Source organism: Stegodyphus dumicola, chromosome 8 (assembly GCF_044657685.1).
Source record: "Stegodyphus dumicola isolate Sdum_Otavi_A_Nest chromosome 8, ASM4465768v1".
Taxonomy (NCBI): Eukaryota; Metazoa; Arthropoda; class Arachnida; order Araneae; family Eresidae; genus Stegodyphus; species Stegodyphus dumicola.
Window position 1 is genome coordinate 142,094,564 of NC_140775.1, and position 25,058 is coordinate 142,119,621.

General features: G+C 33.7%; 1 protein-coding gene across 4 annotated transcripts in view; it reads left to right on the forward strand.

Moving 5' to 3' along the window:
• LOC118183466 (BTB/POZ domain-containing protein 6-B-like) overlaps positions 1-23,383 on the forward strand; it is a 104,158-nt gene extending 80,775 nt beyond the window's left edge. For 3 of the 4 annotated variants that reach the window (XM_085822509.1, XM_085822512.1, XM_085822511.1), the window contains 2 exons: positions 12,484-12,555; positions 21,484-23,383. In XM_085822509.1, the coding sequence (XP_085678635.1) occupies positions 12,484-12,555; positions 21,484-22,573 (1,162 nt within the window). In that variant the 3' untranslated portion in view covers positions 22,574-23,383. The remainder of the gene's footprint in view (positions 1-12,483; positions 12,556-21,483) is intronic. The other variant, XM_085822510.1, reaches the window with a different exon arrangement.
• The last annotated feature ends 1,675 nt before the right edge of the window (positions 23,384-25,058 follow it).

Consider the following 25,058-nt stretch of genomic DNA (forward strand, 5'->3'; position numbering starts at 1 on the left):
GGAATTTGATTGTTATAGAAAGCATGTAAATGCTGCTAGGCGTAGATTCCAGAGAGAAAGAAACTGTCTTCTTAAAAATATTTATAAAATTAAATATTTCGAATTGCGGCATAAGTGCAAGGCTAAATTAGCTAATGCTAAGCTTGAGTCGTGGAGAAATTTTCTCTCAACTATTACTGTTCACAATGTTTGGAAATCTATATACAAGTATGGGGTTAAGACCAATTTTGCGAAAATGATTGAGATTTCGGGAATTAAACTCCGGGATGGCAGTGTTACTTCGAGTTTGAGTGATACAATTGTTGCTATAATGACAAAGAATTTCCCAAAAGATAATGCGCGTGATGATAGAAATTCTCAAAGAACTATGCGCACTGAGTCTGATGGACCTTATATTTCTTTTATGGACTGTCCGTTCTCTACTTCGTCTTTTGCCTACTTTGGGAAAATGTCTTGAAACTCTCTTCATTAACAGAATAAATTGGTATTTGAGACAAAAATGCTTTTATAATGATTCTCAGTTCGGATTTACTCCTCGGAAGTCCGCTGAAGACGCCATTATTCGCCTTTTTAATATCTTGCAGTGTGCAAAGGAATGAAGTATGCTACACTTCTTATTTTCCTGGATTTCAAAGGAGCTTTTGATAATGCTTGGTGGCCATCTATCTTAAAAATTTTAAAAGATGCTGGTATACCACATAATATCTATAACCTTCTTAAAAGTTTCTTGAACGACAGGACTGCTGAGCTTCAGCTTGGGAACGAAGCTAAGGTTTATTCTCTAGAAAAAGGCTGTCCTCAAGGCTCTGTATCCGGACCTACTCTTTAGAACATAATCATAAATGACATTTTAAGTCATCTCGACGGTTGTTTAAAAATTGCGTTTGCAGACGACTTACTTTTAATTTTCCAAGGTAGGATTTTGAATAACATTCTTTTGAGAGCACAAGAAGTTCTAGATTTTGTCTCCAGTTGGGCGATTTCTCATAAACTCACTTTCAATCCTTCAAAAAGTAAAGCTATGCTTGTTCCCTGTACGTTTGATGAACAAAATATTGCTTCTTTGATGCTCGATAATTCTCCGTTGGAATTTGTAGAAAATGTTAAATATCTTGGTGTCATTCTTGACCAAAAATTAACATGGAAAAAGCACATTGAGTTCCTTTCTGCTAAATGTGAAAAAATTATTAATGGCTTTCACCGAATTGCCAAAAATACTTTTGGAGTAAGCTACCATGTTAAGAAACTCATGTATAAGCAGTGTATTGTACCTTTCATTGTCGTGCTTGGGGACATGTTCTTGCCAAGAAGGTTAACAAAAGAAATTTAAGAAAGATTGAACGGAGAAATCTTCTTCGTATTATTAGTGGCTATAGAACCTTAAGCTATGAGGCTACTTTTGTTCTTGCAAGAGTTCCGCCTATTGATTTTGAAATTGCATATAAGAATAATATTTCTGAGTCATTGGCAACTCATGCTTCGGAAGATTGTATTAATGGAATTGTCCCCTTCACTGATCTTCCTCATCCCGCTTCTTTAGAACCCATAAATTTCTGCGATTATAAAGAGACTGCTGAAATAAGTTTTCATATGGTTTTCTTTACAGATGGCAGCAAGATGAACAACAAGGTTGGCCTTGCATTTGTTCTTTTTGAAGGCCATTCCGAGATTTGTTTTCTTAGACACCGTATACGGAATGAATGTACAGTTTTTCAAGCAGAAGTTCTGTGCATTTATCTTGCCGTCAAATGGATTCAGGATCATGGGACAACATCCTCAAAGTACCTTTTTTGTTCTGATTCTCTTTCTTCTCTTCAACTTTTCAACAGTATTACCAGCTTCGATAAATTAGTTATCGAAACCCTAGTAACTGTTAGTTCACTTAGAATTAGAGGCATTGATATCTGCTTTGCTTATGTGCGTGCTCATCATGGTTTCTACGGAAATGAAAGAGCTGATTTCTTAGCTAAAGATGCCTTAAATTTACCCATTGATATCAACATTAGCATTCCAAAGAGTTATTGGAAGTCCTTTCATTATAAAAAGCTTTTAGCTATGTGGAATGAGGAATACATTTCATCTTGTAACGCTGAAGTCACCAAAAAGTTCCTTCCTTCTATTTACCATAGACTGAATTCCGAGTCTTTCCTCTCGTTAAATTTTAAAGTGTCTCAATTTTTATGTCGTCACGGTAAATTTGCAAGTTAACTGTTTCGTTTTAATCTACGATCAAACAATTTATGTGAATGTTCAAAAAGAGTTCCTCAGGATGTGGAACATTTGATTTTCTCGTGCCCTACATTTGATGGCCCTAGACTATGCTTACAGAACGATTTGAAAGTGTTCGGAGTGACTTGGCCAGTGAACTTATCTGTTTTCGTGAAGTCCAAACTGCTGTTCTCTGCTTTTGTTCGCTTTATTTATGCATGTAATTTTTAATGTTTATTTATACATGTAACCTTTAATGTTCTAGTTAACTTACTTCTGTAAGCCCCGTGTTGTATATATGTGGTGCACGGGGAGTCTGTATGTTCTCAAAGGAAAAACAAAATATCATCTAACTGACGTCGAGAAGACACACCGAAAATTGCAAGTTCATCAAATGGTTCTTTCCTGTTAAATTTGCTTTTGAGCAACAATGGTCAATGCACACCATATCCTTTATATTCCTTAGCAGCTCTATCACGTAACAAATAACTTCGGCAATCGAAAATTTGCATACGCACCAACACGTCTAACTTGTATCCCGCACTTAACGCTAATTTCTACACTTTCCTTTTGTGATTGCTATCGCTGCTACTGTCATCCGCCCTTAGCAATTGTCCAGCAGTGAATATGGTACTGTTACAACATCTAGTAGTGTACTTCCTTTTTTATTGCAGTCGACAGTACCTATATATATATATATATATATATATATATATATATATAGGTACTGCAGACTGCAATAAAAAGGGTATATATATATCCCGGTAATTGGCAGGGTTATGTATATTATAAATATTCCTCTTACTCGGCTTAAAAGTATCTCTTCGGCCATTTTCGCAATCGTTGGTCATAAGAAAAAAATTCCAATTACAGAAGTATTTTGAATGACAAAAATATTCATGTTTTGGCAGTGTCATATTTTTAAAAACATTTATTTGGACATATAATGTATTCTAGCTTTTAATGCAGTCTCCCGGTTCCTATGTTTATATTATAGAAATATCTTGATAGTAGTTACGAAATTAAATAAGTACAAGAAATCTGAACCTTTTCCTCGAACAAGACATGACTCTATTTCGATACATTCTAAGTTTCGATACGGAGATACCAAAGTAAGCTTTGCTTTCGATGCGAAGAATTAGAGCAAAAGTCGCAACGAAAAAAGGCAAAGAAATTTAGCCTTTTCCAACCTTCTTCCTTGTTCTTCATGATAATACACGGCCAGAATAGGAGACTCCTAATGGCAGATAGCGAAGATTTTGGTATGCTGTAGTTTCTCTTAGGTCATTATTACACAGTTGTATGTGTTAGAAATTACCTAGTCACCTATACGGTATAGTGGTTAGGGGAGCCCGAAGGTACCGGGGGCTCGGGTTCGAATCCCGGAAAAGACATGGATGTTTGTATATGTATAGTGTCGGTGCGGCATGGTAGCACTCTAAATATATGGCGAGCCGAAAGTCCTCTCGCGTGGATTGGTGGGAATGGAGAGGCGTGGGAGAACCCTATATTTCCCCTCAAAATTGAGTGTGGAAAAATAGAAGTCCAACTTCTCTTCGGAGTAGGCTCTGATAACCATTGTTTCATGAAATGTGGACAAGACAACAAATTACCTATCCTCCTAAAGCTAAAACTGTCCTTATGACAGTAATAGACACCCTAAAGGAAACATTAGTAGCAGCATAGTCAAATTACGACATCTCTTCTCCTTTCACGCCGAACGATGCATCGGCAGTTTATTTCCTTCAAGGAAGCCAACTTTTGTGAACGCGTTTACTTAGCTGGACTATCATATGGAATTTTGATAGCGCAAAGAATATCATGCGATTAATCCGAATGGATCCAGCAGCCGAGCAACGTAATCTTAGGGAGGGCGTTTTTCTGTTTTATGTACGCATAGTATATTCATAGGTTCTGATTTTATTAGCAGCTTTTGCCGACATTTCAATAAAATTTATTTACATGAGACAGAACAGTAAGAAATAATTTCTGTATATGAACGCATGATTGATTAGGTCATAAATTTAGATGTTGGTGCAATTTTTGCCGGAATTTTGTAAAAGATTTTGTCTAACAGCGTCTCTAGTTCTATTAACTGCGTAGAAACAAATTGAAACCTTTGCGCATGTGAAAGCAGTTATTTTTGGAATAATTTCATTAGTTTCGTTATGGCAAAGCATGCGAAGAGTAGCTGCCTATATTTTCGAGGTGAAGACTGAATCTGCGATTGCAGATTTATGAACGTAATTTAAATACAATTTGTTACTAATAACAAAATTTTGTTTCACGTTTCTATCTTCAATAATTTTACCGTATGTTGTTTTGTATACATTATTTGTCATTATTTCTGTTGGGGGTTCATTCTTTTGAGTCTTTATATTTATTAAATCACTGCATTTTCCCCTGGCGGTTAATAAAGCTTTACTGGTTGAGGTTTACTTAAATTTTATCTTTCAATTTTAAATATCGTATTAACTTGAACATCTACTCCCTTCTTTTTTATCAATTTTACAGCTTGAAAATTGACAAAGGAAAATTATATGGTATAACCCAGGTTTAGTGGGAAGAGAAGACAAAATTAGCACTTAAAATCGCTTATGAATAGATGTACTTGAGAGGAAATGCTGTACAGATTACAATAGAGATTACATAAGAGAAAATTCTACACAGACTCCAAGTGTTGGACTATATACGCATTCAAAGAAATCAGGAGCATTTACTCTCTGCCATACTATACCTTTTGCTCCCCCGTTCTTGTTTTTTTTTTTTTTTTTTTTTTTTTTTTTTTTTTTTTTTTTCTTTTCTCTTTACGTTGTGTATTGCTAGAAGTTTCTAATCATATGCTTAAAACACTAGAGTTACATCCGAATGCTGTATAAGAGAGGAAAGAAATATACCATTAAATAAGATGTTTTTGGTTTCTTTTCGGAATATTGGTATAATAAATTTTCTATTAAGTTTTAAAACCTTCTTATAATTTCTTCATCCTAATATTCTTTATTTAACTTTGCTTATAACAGTCACTAAAAGCAATGTTTAGGAAAGAGCCTACTTAATTACTACCCCTTATACGAGACGAAAGAATATAGAATAAATTAAATGCTCAAATTTTGACAATACTTGAAAATAAATCAGAGTAATTTATTATGACAATGTTTAACTTCTTAATTTCGATATTCAGATTTAATACTTCATGACAGTGATCCTATTTAGCGTCGGTTTGCCTGATAATGTGTACATTTAAAATTAATGAATAAATAATTTAATTAATGTGTACATTAAGTATACAATTTAATTTCAAAAGCCCAATTAAGTTTTAGCATATATTAATAAAACTTTCCAATAGTTAGATCCTGACATAGATGATTGATAAGTAGTGAAATAAGGCTACCCCTGTAATTTGCTTCAGCCCATACAATGGGATAATTTATCGGCCCTTTGATAATTAACTCTTTGTTAATTATATAGTTTAATCTAATTCTGCCTTTCGCCACCTTTTACAATGTTTTTTATATTAAACAAGCTTAAAACGTTATTAGAAAGTAGAGAAAGTAATTTCTGATTTCTCAAACATGATCCATTCCACGAATGAAAGTACCATGTTGAATTAAATCACTTCAACGTTGGCCAATGTCTCTTGCAAAGAATTGAAACATTGCTCTCACATATTTTGTGCTGTAGTGATCAGCATATCAATCTGACAGTCTGCAAACCTGGCGTTGATATAGCGAGGATTGAGAAAATTTTTCAAGAAACTCCACTTCCAAACTCGTAATGTATTTACAATGCCGCCCAAATTAAAAATTTGCTAAAGACCTCATAGAACCTCGTATTCTTGGCTAACATAAACTCACGAGCTCTAGAAAAACTCTACAAGAATTATCCTTGTGTCTTTAAATGTAGGCAGACAAAGTCATAAGAAGAGTGTAAATAGCCCTTTTATTCGATCACAAAGAATTAACAGTCGACCCCACTTGGTTTTACTTAAGCCAACACTTCTGGCTTAACTTAAACAAGTAATGCTGAACTTAAAATGAAATGTAATTAGAGTAGCCTAACGGCTCACAGGATAAAATAAATGCGCCGGAAGACTCTGGCTCGTAAAAAACGGCGAAACAGGCTTAATGGCTAGAAGCACTCAACACCATAGAATCAAATCGCTAATAAATCACGTTAATAGCATGGTCTCAAGCAGGCAGAACACACTCTAAAATAAACTTGCGAAGCCTTTGCTTAAATAGTATTTCCTTCTCCCTTGATCTCCATAAACGCACGCTAGCTAATTTACATTCTGTCATGAAAAGCATGGGTGAAAAGGAAAGAGACAGAAAAGTTGATTCAACTCAAAATTAACTATTAGACAAAATAAATAAATAAAGCCTCACAATCTTGAAACTAATCATTTTATTTTGAGTAAGGATAAATCTTTCGAATCCTCGAACTCCACAGATATTACAAAATATTCGAAATTTTAAAGCTTGGGCCTTCACGTTTTTTCATCAGTCAAATCTTCTAAATCCTATAATTAATAATCTGTTTAGCGTTTTAAGTTAAATTTTTTAAACAAATAGATTTATTGGCTATTACTTCGATAATCAGTGTCATAAAGAGGGTGCGCAGAAGCTTCGATACTCAGTATCAGATAATGGCAGGCCTGAGTGTCACACTCAAGCCTGCCATTGTCTGATACATTATCTGATATCCATTATCTAATACTGATTTTGAAAAAACTTTAGTGTTTATGTTAAAAATTTTATCAACTTTGTACTATTAAAATTATTTTATCATTAAATAGATAAGGGAAAGTTCACTTACCTTCTAAATAGCGCTGCCCTGGACTGCCTTTTTTCCTTCTTGTCGGAATCCGTCTTTATGATGAAATTCGATTCACTGCGGAATACAGCTATAAACATTTTTAAGAAATTTTAATTCATATGAAAGATATCTACAAAATATTTACAAGTTATAATGAATACAAGCATTATGTATACGGAGACGGTCTATCGTTTAGACATCTGTTAGACGCGTCAGCCGTTCAACTGTGTACTTTTAGTCTCTACCGCCAGAGGGCGTTCTTGGAAGCTCAGTTCTAGTAAGGAAACGCGACACTCCCACCTTGAGGTCCAGTATCAGCAGATGATGGACCTCAACTGACTTGTAGTTCAAGTCTTTTGAGATTTCGTCATACGTCGAGTTCTGTACCTCACTTGCATATCCGACTTAGGTGTAAAGTTGAGTTCAGGAGGTATGAGGTTCTTAGTAGGTCTTATAATCTCCCCTTGTGCAGTTTTCAGTTTCACTAATCTAATGTGTCCGTCGTGGGATAGAAAAAATTCCAGGATTCTAGCTAAGGGCCAGTTTATCCTTTTTTCGTTGTTGGACACAATTACAAGATCGCCAACTTTCACAGAAGATGGTTGGCGAAAAGAATTTCGATCAGAATATTTAGGCCAACTAAAACGAAGCTCAAAATTCATCCACGAACCATCTCCTGTGAAAGTTGTGAGGCTTTATTTATTTATTTTGTCCAATAGTTAATTTTGAGTTGAATCAAATTTTCTGTCTCTTTCCTTTTCACCCATGTTTTCATGCATTTTTAACAGTTTATGTTAGCTCTTGAAAGATTGCTTTTCTTTTGCTGTTGAATATTACTCTACTTCTGGTTTTTAATAGCTTTAGTTTAAAAGAATTCTAAAAATTCACTCTTAATCCAAAAAAAAAAACCGTTGCACCACGACGTACAGAGAAGATATAAAGCAAATTGGACACAAATTGATATGCATACAGGTTTCGCTGGAAAATGCAGAATTTTACATTTTGGTTGCCAATGAATGAATGGTTGTCGCTACAGCGCAACTGCCATTATATTTAAGAGGAGAAATTACGGTTCCAGGTCATAAATTCTTCATGAATTGCATTCCGTCTACTCTGGTAGACACTAACTATGCCTTGCATACAGGTGCGCGAACGATTAGCGCAGATGTCAGAATTTGAGAGAGGTTGTGTAGTTGGACTCAAAGAAGCCGGTTGGTCTTATCGGCGAATAGTCGACATTTGAGCAGGAGCGATGCCACTATTAGATGATGTTGGCAAGAATGGGTGAACCATGACCGCACAGCTTCAAGAATGAAGCGATAGGCCTAGAGAAACGACAGAACGTGAAGATCGAGCAATCGTCAGAGCGGCACTCACGGCCCCAGATGCATCATTATCATCGATTGTACCTGCAACTAATGCTTCAGTGACCGCAAAAACCATTCATAGACGGCTAACAGAAAGGGGGCTGAAGTCACGGCGCACCTTGCGCCTACTACCATTGACCTCTGCCCAACGTCAAGCCGGTTTGCAGTGGTGTCGGCCTCATTCGCACTGGAATGTCACTGACTGGAGTAAAATAGTCTTCAGTGATGAGTCCCGCTTTGAACTGAGCCCCGATGACCAGCGAAGGAGAGTCTGCAGACGCCCCGGACAGCGGTGTGATACCAACCTGACTGTCTTCCGGCAGACAGGCCGACGACCAGGAGTGATGGTCTGGGGTGCCATTTCATTTAATAGTAGGACCCCTTTGGTTGTCATCCGTCGCAACCTTACAGAACAGAGGTACGTCGACGAAGTTCTAAGGCCTATTGTATTGCCTTTCATGTCACGTCACCCTGGGCTTACATTTCAGCAAGATAATGCCCGCCCCCCACTGCACATGTTTCTACTGCTTGCCGAACATTACCTTGGCCAGCAAGGTCGTTGGATCTCTCTCCTATTGATCACGTTTGGAGCATTATGGGTAGGGCTCGAGATTAACCAGCTCGAGATGTTGACGATCTAACGCGCCAGTTGGACAGAATTTGGCACGATATCCCTCAGGAGGACATCCGCAACCTCTATCAATGGATGCCAAGCCGAATAACTGCTTGCATAAGGGCCAGAGGTGGACAAACACGTTACTGACTTTTTCGCTTTGTGAAGCTCTATAACTTCCATAAATCATCCAATTTTTCTCAAACTGTAATCATTTGCTTTTCGGTACATGTACTTCTACCGATTTTCGTTCCATTCGGATAACTCCTTCTTGGCAGCTTTTTTTTTTTTTTTTTTTTTTTTTTTTTTTGTCTAAGAGTGTAAAAAAAAAACTTTTATTGAAATATATTTTGCAAATTATACTAAGAAAATGCAAGTCAAGGAAAAAAATTCTATATTTCTTTCACCAAATTTTTATATCTTCTCAACAAATGTTCAGTGTATTTGAAAACCGACGGATTTCTTATTTTCATTAAGCACAGCTCAGAATCTACTTTATTTTAAAACGTGAATCATGTTTATTATTATATTGTTAGTTGTAGAAGCAATATTACTAGTACTACAACTACTAGTAGTAGTTGTTGTAGTAGCAGTAGTACTACAATAGTACTACAACTACTAGTAGTAGTTGTTGTTGTATTAGTAGTAGGAGCAGTAGTAGTAGTAGTAATGATAGTAGAATAGTAATAGTAGCAGAATAGTAATAGTAGCTGAATAAGGACGAAAGAATCGACAAACGTTTAGGATTTTAATTCGAGAATATTTTGCAATTCAGATTTCAGAAAATTTGGCAATCATGTCGTGTCTAATTTTTCGCGTATCTATTAATTTAAAAATATTGGACTTGAAAACCAGAAAGGTGAAAAACCTAATTTGGAGTTGAGTGAACGATTTGGAGCGTTGCAAGCGAAATTGCTGATTTAAACCGCACAATGAGAAAATACAGGCAGTTATTTTGTGTGCAAGAATAAAAAGAAATATGTCACGTTTACAATCTCTTTTACACTTTCATTTACTGAACATGTTATCATTTTGTAAGTGTTTTTTATCGCATTATCCTATAAACTTATAATGTATATATTTCCGAAAACTAATGTTCTAATTTTGTGTGTTTCTGAAACAGGAGAAAGCTGTCATTTTAATTAGGTTTATTATATTTATCTCTAACGAATGACAAATAACTCCGTCAAGTTCTGCTAGATGGTATGTTTTGTGTCCTTAAAATTCATTACACAATTTGTTGCCGACATTAGCATTTAATATATGCATTTACATATCTAACCTGTACAGAGAAGTTCATAAAATGATCAAAGGCTCCTAAATAAACTGTGCAATTTCTATAGAATCGAGTTATCATTACAGCTAAATAATTGAATGTGATCCACAACTTTTTAAGAAATTAATAATGTAATGAAATATATAGTCTAATTGCTTGTTTGTCCACTAACATTTAGGCCATGCACCTGTTAATTAGATGATATTTGTTTTCCAAAATGTGCTTTCTACACTTTAACATTTTTTAGTTACACGCTAATTCGTCTATGTACGAGTATGAAATGCACTCGTATTCTAATATCAGAATTATGTAGAAACAAAAAATATATGACTACTATTAAAAAATTTGAATATCGCAGAAGATTTACAGGTTTAATATTTTTAAACGGATGATTTTAGATTGTTTTACCAGAGAGAAGTAAAATAAATAAAATGCTTGAATATTTGCGAATAATTTTTATACATATATAACTTTTATTTTATATTAATTTTATATTATTAATGTAATTTTATATTAGTTACTTATTTATTTTATATTATTATTGTAATTTTATATACTTAATTAAATAATGTCGATACACTTAAAACTGTAATTTAATTGTTCACTCCCAGTTTCCAAGTCAATGTCATAATTAAAAAAAAGTGCTTTGAATTATTCATGTAATATTTATTATGTGTTCCCAGAAATGAAGGGTTCAGATATGTTATTGTTATTTCCAAATGGCAGGACATTTGCAACTTAATGCATTCGTCGGAAAAGTCCAGTACTCATCCGTCATTTAGCCATTCCATCATTGAGAACGTTGCACAAGATGCGTCACCAGAGGCAGCCGAATTATTCTCTTGAGAAAAGAGAAGTTCCGTCCCAATTTTGATGGAATCACCCCAGCGGGTGGATCCAAAAGTCACCCACCCCTCTTTCTCTGGCATCAAATTTCTCGAGAGGGTTTGGGGGTCACCAGTATTTTAAATGCTCCCATGTTGCACAAACAATATGCACTTACATCTAAGCCTTATCCAGGTTTCGAGCCCGGACCCAAAGAGACGGCAGCTAACACCGCTAACCATTATACCGATCAGAGTGTCGGGCTCAAACAACAGAAATATTCACAATTCATGGGAATAACCAATGTTTACATTACTTTGTGAAAAGCAAATTTTTAGACAATACTCTGCCTTTTGAAGATTCTGCTTTAAAAGAATTGTTTAAATTGACATTAAGCACTGTAATTCGTAAATAACTAAAATTTACTCGTTTCAAAGATTCCACGTGGTTATGGTTTTCTTAGAAGCTTAACCTTTTAACTGATATTAATCAATAATGTTAATATTCATTCACTGAATTTAATGTGCATTTAAATAGATCCGAAATAATACTTATTTATTAAACGTCTCGAAGGAAACTTCTTCAGAATGCTTAACATTTTCAATTCCCCGAATCCATATCTTGGCAAAATAAAAGTATTTGCCACCTGATTGAAATATTTATTGTAAATCTCTTAGTTAAACGATTCAGTGGACGAAATGAGCAGCCTTGTTTTGATTAATTACATCACGAATCTCCCCGTAGGGTTACTTCATGATTAAATAACTTCATAACTTTTTCTGTTACTTGGTTTAATCATTTTAAATGTTTTAAATATGAGATTTCTTGTTCTATATTTTGAATTTCTGGACTATTATTTCTTAAATTAACAAGCTTATCATAACTGCTGAAGGTTATTTCAGTTATGAAACTTAAATTTGTGTACCAATATTAGATTGTAGTTTTTTAATTTTATGATTTTTACTTCTTTAAGGTTTTTGAAATATGTTTTTAAACTGTTTTAAACTTGAGTGACAAACTCTTCAAGGTTTTAGATTGCAATCTGAAGTTTTCAGATTGGAAATTCTTCTATTAGTTTTTTTCCTCTTAAAAAGCAAGTTATTCAAAGAAATTTGGTTGCCAGTTTATCATCGTTAAGAAATCATACCAGTTTACAAATTAACAAATCAGCTGTGTGACCCTCTTAGCATAACTCATGCTCTACATAAGCAATGAATCTGTTGTTTTCAATTTCATAAAATCTGAAGATGGACACATAAATACATTTACATCCTCTCTGTAAATGAATTATTTTATAGAAGGCTAGTTTAGGGTGTAAAACATGTTGGAAGGTTTTAGTTCTGTTATTTCAAGTTATTACAAATGGTTTTCTCCGATAGGTACAGTGACCATGAAGCTTTCATAAGATACCTGCGATTAGAGGAGGCTTTGAGACTAGCTAATCGGCCAAGGTTTGATGACCTTCTTATATAATTAATTGAAAATGTTTGTGCTGCTAATTTTACTCGATAGCTTAGACTGTTGTTGGTAGCTGCATGTTAGTGTAGTTGACGAGTATCGGAATACCTCGGTATTCGTGTAATCCAATCAATAATCGCTTTTTATGCGAATTATGATATTGCTTCAATTTGTGCATTTTATTATAATATTTATTCCATAAATAACTGTTTTCAGTTTGTTCCCTGTTCTTCCTTCTCTTCTTTTATTATTTTTACATTTTTTAAAGTTTCAGTTCTTCAAAATTTTAAATGCTTGTATCTCTAACTAAATTATCCATTCCTTTAGCCTAATAATATAAAAAAGGTATAAAATACTGCGTGAATTTCTACTTCTATTGTAAATTATTTAAAACTGTGCATTAATGTTTCTTTTTAAAAAACGTTCATGGGTCATTTTTGAAATAGGGAATAATTTAATGTTAGAGTCGTGCTATATGTAGAAGAAATTTATGGAGCGGCATCTTCTGAGACAGCCTAGTTCTTGTTATAACACAAACAGAATTAAAGCAACTATCAACCATTCGGTGCGATATTGCATTTCGTGCAAAGCCGTTTGAGCAACTTTACAAACTGATTCCTCGTATGCCACAACTACCTTCTTTCCAGATTTCTCACTCCTTGTTTCCTCTATTCTCTTTATCGAGATGTTTCTTCGTGGGGAATGTTTTCAGATAGTTCGACCTATCGAAAGGGATGCAATGGCCTATCTAAACCAAATACCAAGGAGGTGTTCTATCAATGCTTTCAAGTATATCAAAAACACGAACGCAAATATAGGCCTTTTCATAGATGTGATTTTTAAGAGGACCTAATAATATAGTTTACACTTCATACAGAATTCCCTACAAGCGTTTTCCTCAAACGTTTTGAACTTAAAGATATTTTGTAAGAGAAGACACTTAGCAATAATGTATGGATTCTTTACCAATTCGGCTATGAAGCATTTTCTTAAAACATTTTCAACCTCTGACTGTACCTCTGATTGATGGGCAAAATAGGATTCAATTTTTTTCCTATTACGTTAAGTTTAATTTTATCTATGTTAATTACTATGAACAGTGGTGTTTTTAGCTTCAAGAAAATTTCTAAATTAGAATTGACATTTTTCAACTTCTTGACCTAAGCTCTTGAGACACTGTACGTCATCCAAATTTTAAACACGTACATATAGAGATAATCATTTAAGTACATTGTGACTGCTCATCACTACGTGATGATGAAGTGAACTTCTAGACCACCTGTGGAAGACACGATGACTGAAAACTGTTATTTCATTCTCGGTTCGATTCCCGGCTAACCGACTGGCTTCATTAGTATTTTCATGATTTTCCTTTTATGTTACATGAACAGAAACCAGTTACTTAAAACGTTTTCTATGACAACGTCTCTTTCTTACTTAGCATAAGAAACTGAAGTAACGGATAGTCTTCAAATGTTTTGCCTTTGTTAAATTTTCCAATTATGGTGCTGCTGTAAATGCTTGGCCCACATTATTAGCTTAAGTATTTGAATTTAGTGTTTCGTGAGTTATCAAAGAATCGGAACTATTAATGTAAACATAGAAAATATCCGCTTAACATTTATGAGATAGATTTCAACAGAAGCTTGCTGCTCTCAAAAAATTAAATGTTGGAGAGTTTTAGTTCAATTATCTAATCTTTTGATACAACAGTCTCTATTCAGCCAATATAGCTTCAAGAAATATATAACCTGAGTCGTTATAAAAACAAAATAAGCATTGAAAAGTCAGAAGACCAATACTTTTATAATTTTTTTCTTCTATGTTATTGCATAAATGTGAAGTTTTCTGTGACTCATGATTGAAAATAATAATTCTTTACGAGCCGTTCATTTCCTAGACGTATCTTTTCGGAAACAAATAAGTACAGCCCAAACGTCTAATAAGATTTTTACTGAATATCTTTAGCGAAGTATTCGTCATTTTACTTCTGACGTATAATTAATTTTTTTCAATATTTTCAATTTCTACAACGCAGAGGGAAAATTAAAAGTTTTGTATGGGCCTTCAGGGGCAGTACTTTCTTTCATAGTTTCAAATTCTAGCTTCTAACAAGACAGTTCGTGATATGTGTATGTGGAAGAAAGCATAGTAAGTTTTTGTTTCCTTAAACTACTGAATGATTAATAGTAAAGAATAATAAGCGTAAATAATTTGACTGAAAGTTATCGCTAAATTTAAAAAATTCGTATCATAGCTTTATAGTTTTGTGCAGATATATTGTTTGACAGAAAATTTCAAGCATTTTAAATCTGAAGGCAAGATAATTTTTCGATCTTTTCACAAAGAATAATTTCCTGTTCGAAACTAATAACGGCTATTATAACCATAATATGCCTTTCTAAACTAAAAAAATTAAATTTTCATTAAAAAAAATTCAGCCGGCACGCGACTAAAATATTACTTTCTTAATCAATCATCACAATGAAATAATACTGTGTAATTTAAATAAGTGTTTCAGTCTGTTCTTGAACTTTTCACTTACTTACTTATCGCATAATGCCACTGGCATAGGGCTAAGCCTAGATGTAAGGTTTTCATATATCGCCATAGAGAAATGATATGCATATTTATTGACCCAAATTATGACGTTTCACTTGTTTGGGCTAATCATATTACTTGTTACATGGCAAAGAATACGCCAAAGTTGAAGCAGCTAATGTTTCCTAAACGAATTCAAATTTATTGCCGGTGAGTTTTAATTTATTATTTATTGCCGGTTCCAGACTGCCGGTGAGTTTTAATTTATTATTTATTGCCGGTGCCAGACTTCCGGTGAGTTTTAATACTTTTATTGTTAAATAGATTTTCTATGCTCTAGGTCTTGAATGCTCACAAATGACTCCAGCAAAAATGGCAAAATTAAACGTTGATAGTGGAAGATCATTTCAAGAGACCTGGACAGAATCATTGGGGGTTATTGAACACAATAGGAAATCATTACGCATTCTGTGCGGAAAAAGTGCTGTGTGTTGCACATCTAACACCAACCACAAGATTGTTGCCGAGTTTGATGAAGCTGAACGGAAGTTGTTTATTGAATGGAAAATGGGGAATTATAATTACTAGAAAGTTGGTTTATGCAATTATCTTTCTAAAACAAACCATCTAACAACGGCCAGCTTTCAAATTTCACTGTGCCTGTCAAAACATGGTAAACAGCTCTCCGATTGGGATTTAATCAAACAGCTTTTGGGCATGCCGTCTCCCTAAAAAGAGATTTTGGGTACGCGGCTCCAAAAAGGTTCTCCACCACTGGTATATACCATACGACCGGGCAAACAAAACAAGTTAGTATGAGAACTTTGGAGGAAAAGGTAGAACGAAGTGGCACGGTGGCTGATTATTTGACATTCCATTTATTCCTAATTTAATGCAAAATTACAAAAGCAAATCTTCAATTTAGTTACCTACTTATTTGACTAAAATGAAGCAGACCTATTCTACTGTCTGGTCAGCTAGAAATACTTTTATTCTATCATACTTGTAATGCCACTGCACCAAAACTATAACAAATATGTTAAAAAGCATGGGTTAACTTTTAGGCGATTAATTTTGTTCCAGTTATTTTTCGGTTTGCCCTCTGAACTTGACTGAAATTTAGAATTTTTATAGTGTATGTATTACATCAAAAAATTATCTCATTACATAGGAAACTGAAGCAATATATTTCCTTTAGGAATACCATGCGGGGGCAGAATCTTGGATAGCTGGTTATCTACACGCGAGTAGCTTAATTTGTAGCTTATCGGAACACTGTTTGCACAATCTTTTATGTTTTTCGCAAGGACATGGCTGAAATGAGGAATATCTTGTTTGTGTTAATCTGACACATTGTCTGTGTACTTGTGAAATTTTAGGCTATCCATTGATTAATATTGGCATAATTGAGCAAGATTCGACCTTTCTCCCAAACAGCCCTTTAATGTAGCATCGTATAATTAGAATTCTTTAAAACCTATTTAGATTTTAGTGGACTCATAACAACATCCTCAGTGTCATTTGACAGGGCAGTAACTAATTAACAAATAATTCAGAGGATATATGCATATTTTCTTCCCTAATAAATACACAGAGGAAAAAGTATTTCAGATAATCTTAAAGTCAAGTATTATTCATTCAGAGAGTGCTAATATTTTTGTCATTTAAAATTTTATTTCTAATGTACGATTATTTCCTGCAATATAAGTTTATGTCTTACTTAGCTCATAAATTAAGAAATATGAGCTCGTCATAATCTATTAGCTCATTTTATAGTCTCCAACTCATAGCTGTTGAAAATATTCTTAAAATGTTATTTTTATCCGGAGTTCCAGTTATGATAAAACGGACATCATCGCACTGTAACTTTAATTGTTCATTCTATTGGGCCCCTAAATCTCCCTTGATAAGTAGGAAAACTCATCATATATATCGTAAATAAATATTGGAATGTATCAAAATAATAGAATAGCACTGTAACCTTCATCAATCTTTGTAATAACTTTTCAATAAGTTGCTTTAATAACTGATAACTAGATCTGAAAAGCTAATCTTTTTTGTATCATTGCTTCTAAATAACTGCAGCACTTCTGGCTTGAAAGTGAATAAGCGCTTTCTATACAGCAGAGCGCGGTTTGACATCCCAGGTCTCTTTTGCAGCCGTAACAGTACAGCTGCCACCCTCCCTGCGAGACAGCGGCACTAAATGCTTTGATATTGAACTGAGACTGAGATAATTGCAAATTCAACATGTAGTGGATAAAAAATTAGAGTCCTGGATTATCAGAACCTTCTGAAAAATAGTACAGTGCGTTTTGTTGAATTAATTTCATTATTTCTTCTAGAAAAGCTATGAAAGAAATTTAAAATAACTAAGCGTTAAAGAAACATTTTAAATTACGATACAACCATCAGCTAGTGATTTTATTAGTAAAAAATATTCTTCATTTCATCTGTAGAAAAAAGTGCTTTTGGTTAAAATTATTTCTGCATCAATTAATTAATTAAACGTGAGACGGGTAATTCATTTGAATTGTTTAATTAGCTCGGAAACCATCTTCCTCTAGCATGTTAATCTCTATTTTGAAATATGTCAACGAAAAACATGCAGAGATTTATATTTGTCAGGAAGATGGGCACGAGGAAACTGCATATCATAACCGCACATATAAAATGTTGCAGTATACTGGTGTAAAACAAGCAATGGCATTTCATCGAATGAAATAGTAATTAAAAGGTACGCTCAGAATTTCTCATGACATTAATTATCTTGTATCAAACTCTAATTTCTTTAACCAATCTTTTTATTATTATTATTTTAATACATATGCGTGAAACAAATAGTAACACTCAAGTTAAGATTCTAATCTTTTCCTGAAATTCTATAGTAAAGTAATTTTTCAAATCTGGATTTTAAATGTTTTTGTGTAGTTTTAAAATCAAGAAATCTGTTACGTAAGTTATAAAAGTATAATTATAAAAATTAAATTGTCAGAGCTGAATATCATTGTTGGATAAAATGTATTGTCAGTGTTCGCTACGTCGTTTAGTTGCTTCAGTATAATGATAATCAATGAAGTAATTTTAAATGTCAACAGGAAAGGAAAATTTAGCCAAAATGTGCCCTTTGAAATCACTACTCTGTACGGTATTTATGTTAATTAACCAGTTATTTTATGTTACCAACCTTTACTTGCAATTTTTAGCTCGCGTGTATTCAAGCAAGAGTTTGAGATTGTTTTACACAGTAAACCACAGAATGAGAAGCTGTTCTTCTAAAATATTTCCAGCTTTTTCTGCTCATTTAGCAGCTTTTATTTAAAAAAAAGTAATAAGATAATATTACAAAAATAAAACTATTATCATTAAGATTGTACGCAGAGATTGTTTCAGACAGAGCGTGAAGGCCACGTTACGAGTTCATATTCTACGATAGCATACTTGTCTACGGTGCGGTTTGTGCTGTCACGCCAGGGTAGGTTAGTGCCAATTTAGGCGTTAAAATATCTCTGCTTAACCTAATAAGCTTAAGTGGTTAAATAAGACTTAAATTTAGTTCGAATTTAAAATTCTACTTCGTACCATAAATGCTGGCTGGTTTGTAAGCACCAGGAGTGCCTTCTGTCAACATATTTGAGCTCTTAATAAAAGGATCTTTTGCACCCTTAGTACGTTCTTGTTTGCTTATAGACACAGCGATAAGTCGCTTAGTGTATGTTACTAAAATGAGTGAAACTCTACAATTCTTATTTCTAATGCCGTAGAAGTGACCAAAATATATTTTTTACGATGTTTCTTCTTGTAACGTTACATCTTGTCGTTCTTTAGATGCCTTTATTGTTGGCTTTCATTTTTTAGTCCAAAGGGGCTTTGTCCTTGAAGGACTGTTGTTTTCGTTTTGCGATTTTGCGTTGAATCACTATAAATGTCCGTTTCACTTTCCATACTGTTGCCACCAAATGTTAGAGTCCTGCATTATATTTGAAGAAATTGAATAATGAAAAATCTGCATAAATGTATGTATATTTCTCGCATTGTGATTAAACAAAGGTACATAGAGCCATCGAATTTTGAATGACGTAATCCTACCGCGAATATGGGCATGCGGAAGACAAAATTTGAAATTTGGAATTTGTTTTATTATCGATTTCCCATTTGGTAAAACTAACGAATTTTTGATTAACTCAAGGGTTTCAGAGCGAGCAATGGCGACACTCTACGAAGGAAAAAATAAAAATAAATAAAAATCTTTTTCTCTCCAGCGCGCGGAACTGTGTATGGGAAATTCTAAAGACAGGCTCATTTTAAAATTATTATGCGACATTATTATTGAACTGAATTTTATGGTTTAAGTTCAAAGAACGTGATATTTAATAAATAAAGGTAACACACAAAACGTTAAAAAAACGCCCCTTTGGACGTAATTTAAAATCTGAAACCTTTCAGATTTTTTTTAAGCGTATAGTTTTCGAAATTTTCTAGGCACTAAAGGGATGCAAACTCATTTTCTGTAAAATGGAAATGATGGGAGAACAAATTTCAATTAGCAAAAGTAGCAAATGTGAATCTTTTAGAAGCAACAAATATAAACAAATTCTTTTCTGTGTACTTAACGTACAAAATAACACAACAGTTTAATATTGCTAACTCATAAACATTCTTAGGTATTAAAGCAAAACTATAACAGTACTTGATAAAAGAAGCAATAAATTATTTTTTGTCTTGTAGAGCAGTAATATCTAAAACATTGTTGCATCAGTATAATGATTTATTTTGGAGTATTTATTGTATTAATTTATTGTAAGAATTTCGTTTTTAAACAGAAAATAAAACTTTAATTAAAAAACTGCATGTAACTAAATGTAAAGTGCAGTTTTCAACGTTATGCTCAGCTTCTAAATGTTCAATTTTATTAGCTAAGCAGAAAATCGGAAGTCGGAAAGAAAACATTTATTAACTAATCTAATAATTAATGAAGGAAGTTTCTTAATTTAATTACCCTTCTGATGAATGCTGAAGGATTTTTAAGTGGTTTGATTGAGGAAATTAAGTTACTTAATCAGGAGAGTAATTCTTTTTATTTGTTTGTATTATGTAAAACGCTTTATGTCCATGCTTATTCAACAGTACCTTTAATAGTGATTTTTTTTTTTCATTTCTAGCATAAACTTTAATGCTTTTTAAAATATCGGCTCTGAAAAGCTGATATTCTAATTAGTATCCTGACGTCTGTTTTATATGTAGTTTAAATTCATTTAAAAACCAATAATTTAAATTTGAAATTAAATAATAAATTTTATTTCTTTAATAAAATTTCTTTATCTGAAATATTTTATTTTCACGCTGTTGTGTGTAGAATGAGATGATATTTATAGGTCTAAACATCGAAAAATAAATAATTTCGTAATTTTTGAATTTTTTGAAAGAAAGCAAGATAGTGTGAGCGAAACTAGGAACATATGGAAAAACCTTTCAGTGAATATTAAGCAAAAAATGAGATATTTCATATCTCGGAGAATATCTGTTAATGCTTCTATTTTGTTGTTGTTTTGAGCCCAAACATATTAATTTTCAGTATATAACATACAATATTTCACTTCTACATTTTTATATTGAAAGTTATAAGCTATAGCAGGGGTTCCCAACCCTATGTCCAAGGACATCATGGCGCCCGCCGATCGTTTAACATGTGCCCGCCGCTGTGCAATCACAATAAAAGTGTTTTAGTATTCAATAAAATTCTGCCTGGGCGGTTTTTCATTTTTAATGAAATATAAGTTCCATCCAAATCAGTGTAGAGACATTGTTTTATTTCGAAGCTGAGAGATGTGAAAAATGAGCCCTCGCCGGGACTCGAACCTCTCGAATACGCGCCGAGAGTGCAGACCACTACACCACGAAGGCATGCTCAGAAGGCGGAAGAAATACCTTATAACAGATACCAACACAAAGCTAAATGCGACCGATCTCTTTTTTGTGTGCAAGTATTATTACCTAAGTATTCAACTATAAATTCACCTTGAAAAAGTAAATGGTGCTCGCCGTCCAACAGATATTCTAAAATGTCCCCTCAGTGACAAAAGAATTGGGAAACCTTGCGTTACTACATATAATAGTTCGCAGGAAGTATATTTAAAAAAAAAATAATTATTACAAAGCATTATAATTACGAGAAGTATATAAAATTGTGATAGCTTTTAAACTAATGATATCTAAATGTAGCATATATAACAATGCATTTCAATCAAAACATTTTGATATTTTATAGATAACTTTTGACAACAAACTGAGATTATACTAAGGATTATTTTGAAATAGTTACGTAATTATTTTTCTTTTATTAAGTACTTCATTTCGTTAATTATCTCAATTTATTGCAGGTATGCTTATAGCGACGGCTTGCGACTGCAAAGTATCGAAGATGCCATGATGACTGCTTTTGCGGCCAAAAAATATGCCTTGCCACATCTGTTAGAACAATGTCTCTCTTATTTGGAGGCCAATGTGAATGCCAAGAATGTATGCCAGATTTACGAATTTGCCCAATCTGTGGATGCACCATTACTTATATTTCTTTGTTTGAACATCATGGACAGGCAAACTTTTCATGTCCTTACATCTCCCAGTTTTCCTATGGTACTGCCTAGTACAGCGGAACTCATTGCTAGCAGAAATTACTTGAATCTGTATTCAGAGTTCACAGTATATACTTCTCTTGTGCAATGGGGAGAGGAAGAATGTAAACGGAGGAAGATACCGGATGATGCAGAAAATATTAGACAAGTTCTGGAAAATCACTTGCCGTATATACGTTTCTTGGCAATGTCAGCTGAAGAATTTGCCAAGGGACCTGCCAAAGGTGGTCTGCTTACCTTAGATGAATGTTTCAACATCTTTATGAATTTGGCAATACCTGACTGCGTTCCAGTGCCACCAGGGTTGTCTCCAGAATACAATAAAAGATCCGCTCCTCCAGAATATTTCATTTGTACTAGATACAGAGGTCTTTCATACTCACCACCTGGCAGGCCATTGCGAGTTTTTGGGATACGCTTCTCAACTGTCGAAAAGAACATTTTTTTGGTAGGTGCTGCTTTCCCAGTTAGACTGGACAATAACTATTACGCCGTGAGACAACCAAAGTACACAGGCGTAGTTAGAATAGCCCGAAGAATGCTGGATGGGAAAATTGAACGTCAGGAATCAGAAGTTACCTTTCAGTTATCAAAAGGAAAGGACACAGCATTCACTTTAAGAAAGCCGTACTATGTACGACGAGGTGAGAAATATGAAGTTGAACTTCAGGCTCATGCTTTAATTTCTGATGACGTTATTGTACCATTACTGAGGAACAAAAAAAGGGAAGACACTGTGGAAGGGGTTACATTTCAGTACATTCCATTCACTAGGGTAAAACTGTCCAGCATTTTAGACATCACAGAATTTTCGGAGTTGCATTTTTACTGCTGAAGAGCAAGCATGCAGTTGTGCCTTGCCTATTTTAAAAATAACAACTAAACGACTACATTATTTCATCAATGAATATATGATCTAATATTAGGTCTTTCAAATGTGATCCTTGAAAAAGGTTCATGTACCCTCTGAAACATGAAGTTCGCAAACAGTCCATCATAGCACATTTGTTATTTTTGGATTTGTTAGCTGAATAACTTCCTACATGTGTTCACTAAGGAACTTTATATATGTGTTCACGATGAAAAGAATCAATAATTTCAGAAATGAGAAGGAATGGGGAGAAAACATTCTTGTGCTTTTCAAAGTATGAAAGTAGTTATGTAGTAATCCACATAAATCATAATTCGAGATCTTATACAACTTTCATTCCTGTCAGTCATTTAATTGCAAATGTATTTAATATAACAGCAGGCAAAGAAATGTTAAATGATAGAAGGATTGGAAAGAAAGAATGAAACTGAATATATTAAAATTATTTATTATTCGCCATAGAATTAAACTCTGCACCATAGTAATATGTCTGCTTTCATAAAATGAATGCATTTGAAGAGCTCTTTGCACTGCCTTAATAATAACCTATTTTGAAAATATAACTATTTTTAAAATTGTAGTTGGTTCTCAAGTTTCCAATCAAATTGTTGACTGCATTCTCATGTCTAACCGTTTCATTGCTGAAAACTGTTGTCATTGACATTTGTTTGAACGTTAAATGTGAATAATTCTATGTCATTTATAAATATTGTATTTAAATCATCAAATTAAGTGATGATTAAAGTATATTATGTTACTGTTGTTTATTCAGAATATCGTGTTTCTTTTTATTTTAATTACTTACATACAGAAAATTTAAACATTTGAGTTGCATGACAATACAGCAAATACTCATGCAACAAGACGAATATAGTGAGCCATCTCATGATGACTACTTTTCTGTAACGATTGCTTTTTAAAGCGACAGTGTTTTCTTGAACTTCAACTTTTTGAAGCAATCACTTACTTAAAATCAAAATCGTGTGTAATTCTGGGTGTTTATCTTAGAATAGGTTCACGGTACGTAGATAGTTACAATCCTGAAAATTCTAATGCGAAATTAATTTTGAATGGATTAGTAATTATGCAAGTTATTTTGAATCCAGAGTTATTTGCTTATGACGACGCAGTCCAGATATGTTATTAATTTTTTTAATCCATTTTAGAATCCGCTTGAAAGAATATCCGACAATTTCACTGTGTGCTTTTACCCATAGCAATTTAACAATATGTTTTCTTTCAGCCTTTTTAAACAAGCCTTTTATTTCATTAATTAGTGGATTTTTATGATCTGGTTGGGCGAGTACCTGAAGCGCAGATAGGGCATCAGTATAAATATTTATAAAACGTCGAATTGTTAATTTTTTATTAATCCAATTCAAAGCCTCTGTCAATGCGTATAGCTCTGTTTAATAAACTGAATTCATTGGTTTAAGTTTCATTCTCACATTGTCTATCTCCACTCCATGAAAATAAATTACCACAGCCCTACCCACTCCCCCATCCCTTCCAGAACCATCTGTAAAAACGTCTATTTCGTCAACAGACGGAAACTCGAGATCATAAAATAATAATCCAAATCGTGTCATTGGTTGAATAATATCCTCATTCTCTTGTTGAAAGGCCTTACTTGTGAGTACTTTTTGTTCAATTTCAGTATCTATAATAGCTTTATTAGCTAATAGAAACATTTTGTAGTAAAATTTGTATAGAATCGAAAGGGGCGGAACACCTGCAAGGACGCAGGCAACTTCAGTTGAAACGGGTCTGAAGGCTCTTGTAATGGCAAGCATCCAGCCTCTATGCAGGGTGTTCAATTTTATTCTAATCCTAAGTACCTCCTCTGCCCGGCAGCCCCAAGCTCCGACTCCATAAAATATTCTAGGGATGATCACATTTCTAAATATCTCTTTCAGGGTGAAACTCTTTCTCTTCAAAGTATCAGCACTAAAATTATACTTATAACATTTCAAAATGTTATCTGTGATTCTATGTATATGCTTAAATTGTTCCGCAAAACTCAATTTTCTATCAATAATAATTCCCAGATATTTCATATTTTCACCAAATTTGATACGATTACCCTTAAATTTCAATTGGGGGGGGGGTCTACTCTTTCTACCATCCCGACGGAAAAAAAGTTCACAGTTTTTTCACTATTAAAATATATTTTATCTCTGTCACTCCATTCTTTCAAATCATTTTCTATTTTTTTAAATACTCTCCATTTTTTCAAGAGAGTCTCCCTCCACCATAACCAATATATCGTCGGCATAACAGACAATCTCACAGTTCGAAATATTGACTTTCTGCGGTAAGTCATTAACAATGAGACCCCAGAAAAGAATGGCATTGCAAGAGCCTTGAGGGCATCCTTTGTAAATGTCAAAAACCAGGTTCAGATTATCAGATGGGCCCTTAAAAATCATCTTTCGCCTTTTAAAGTAAC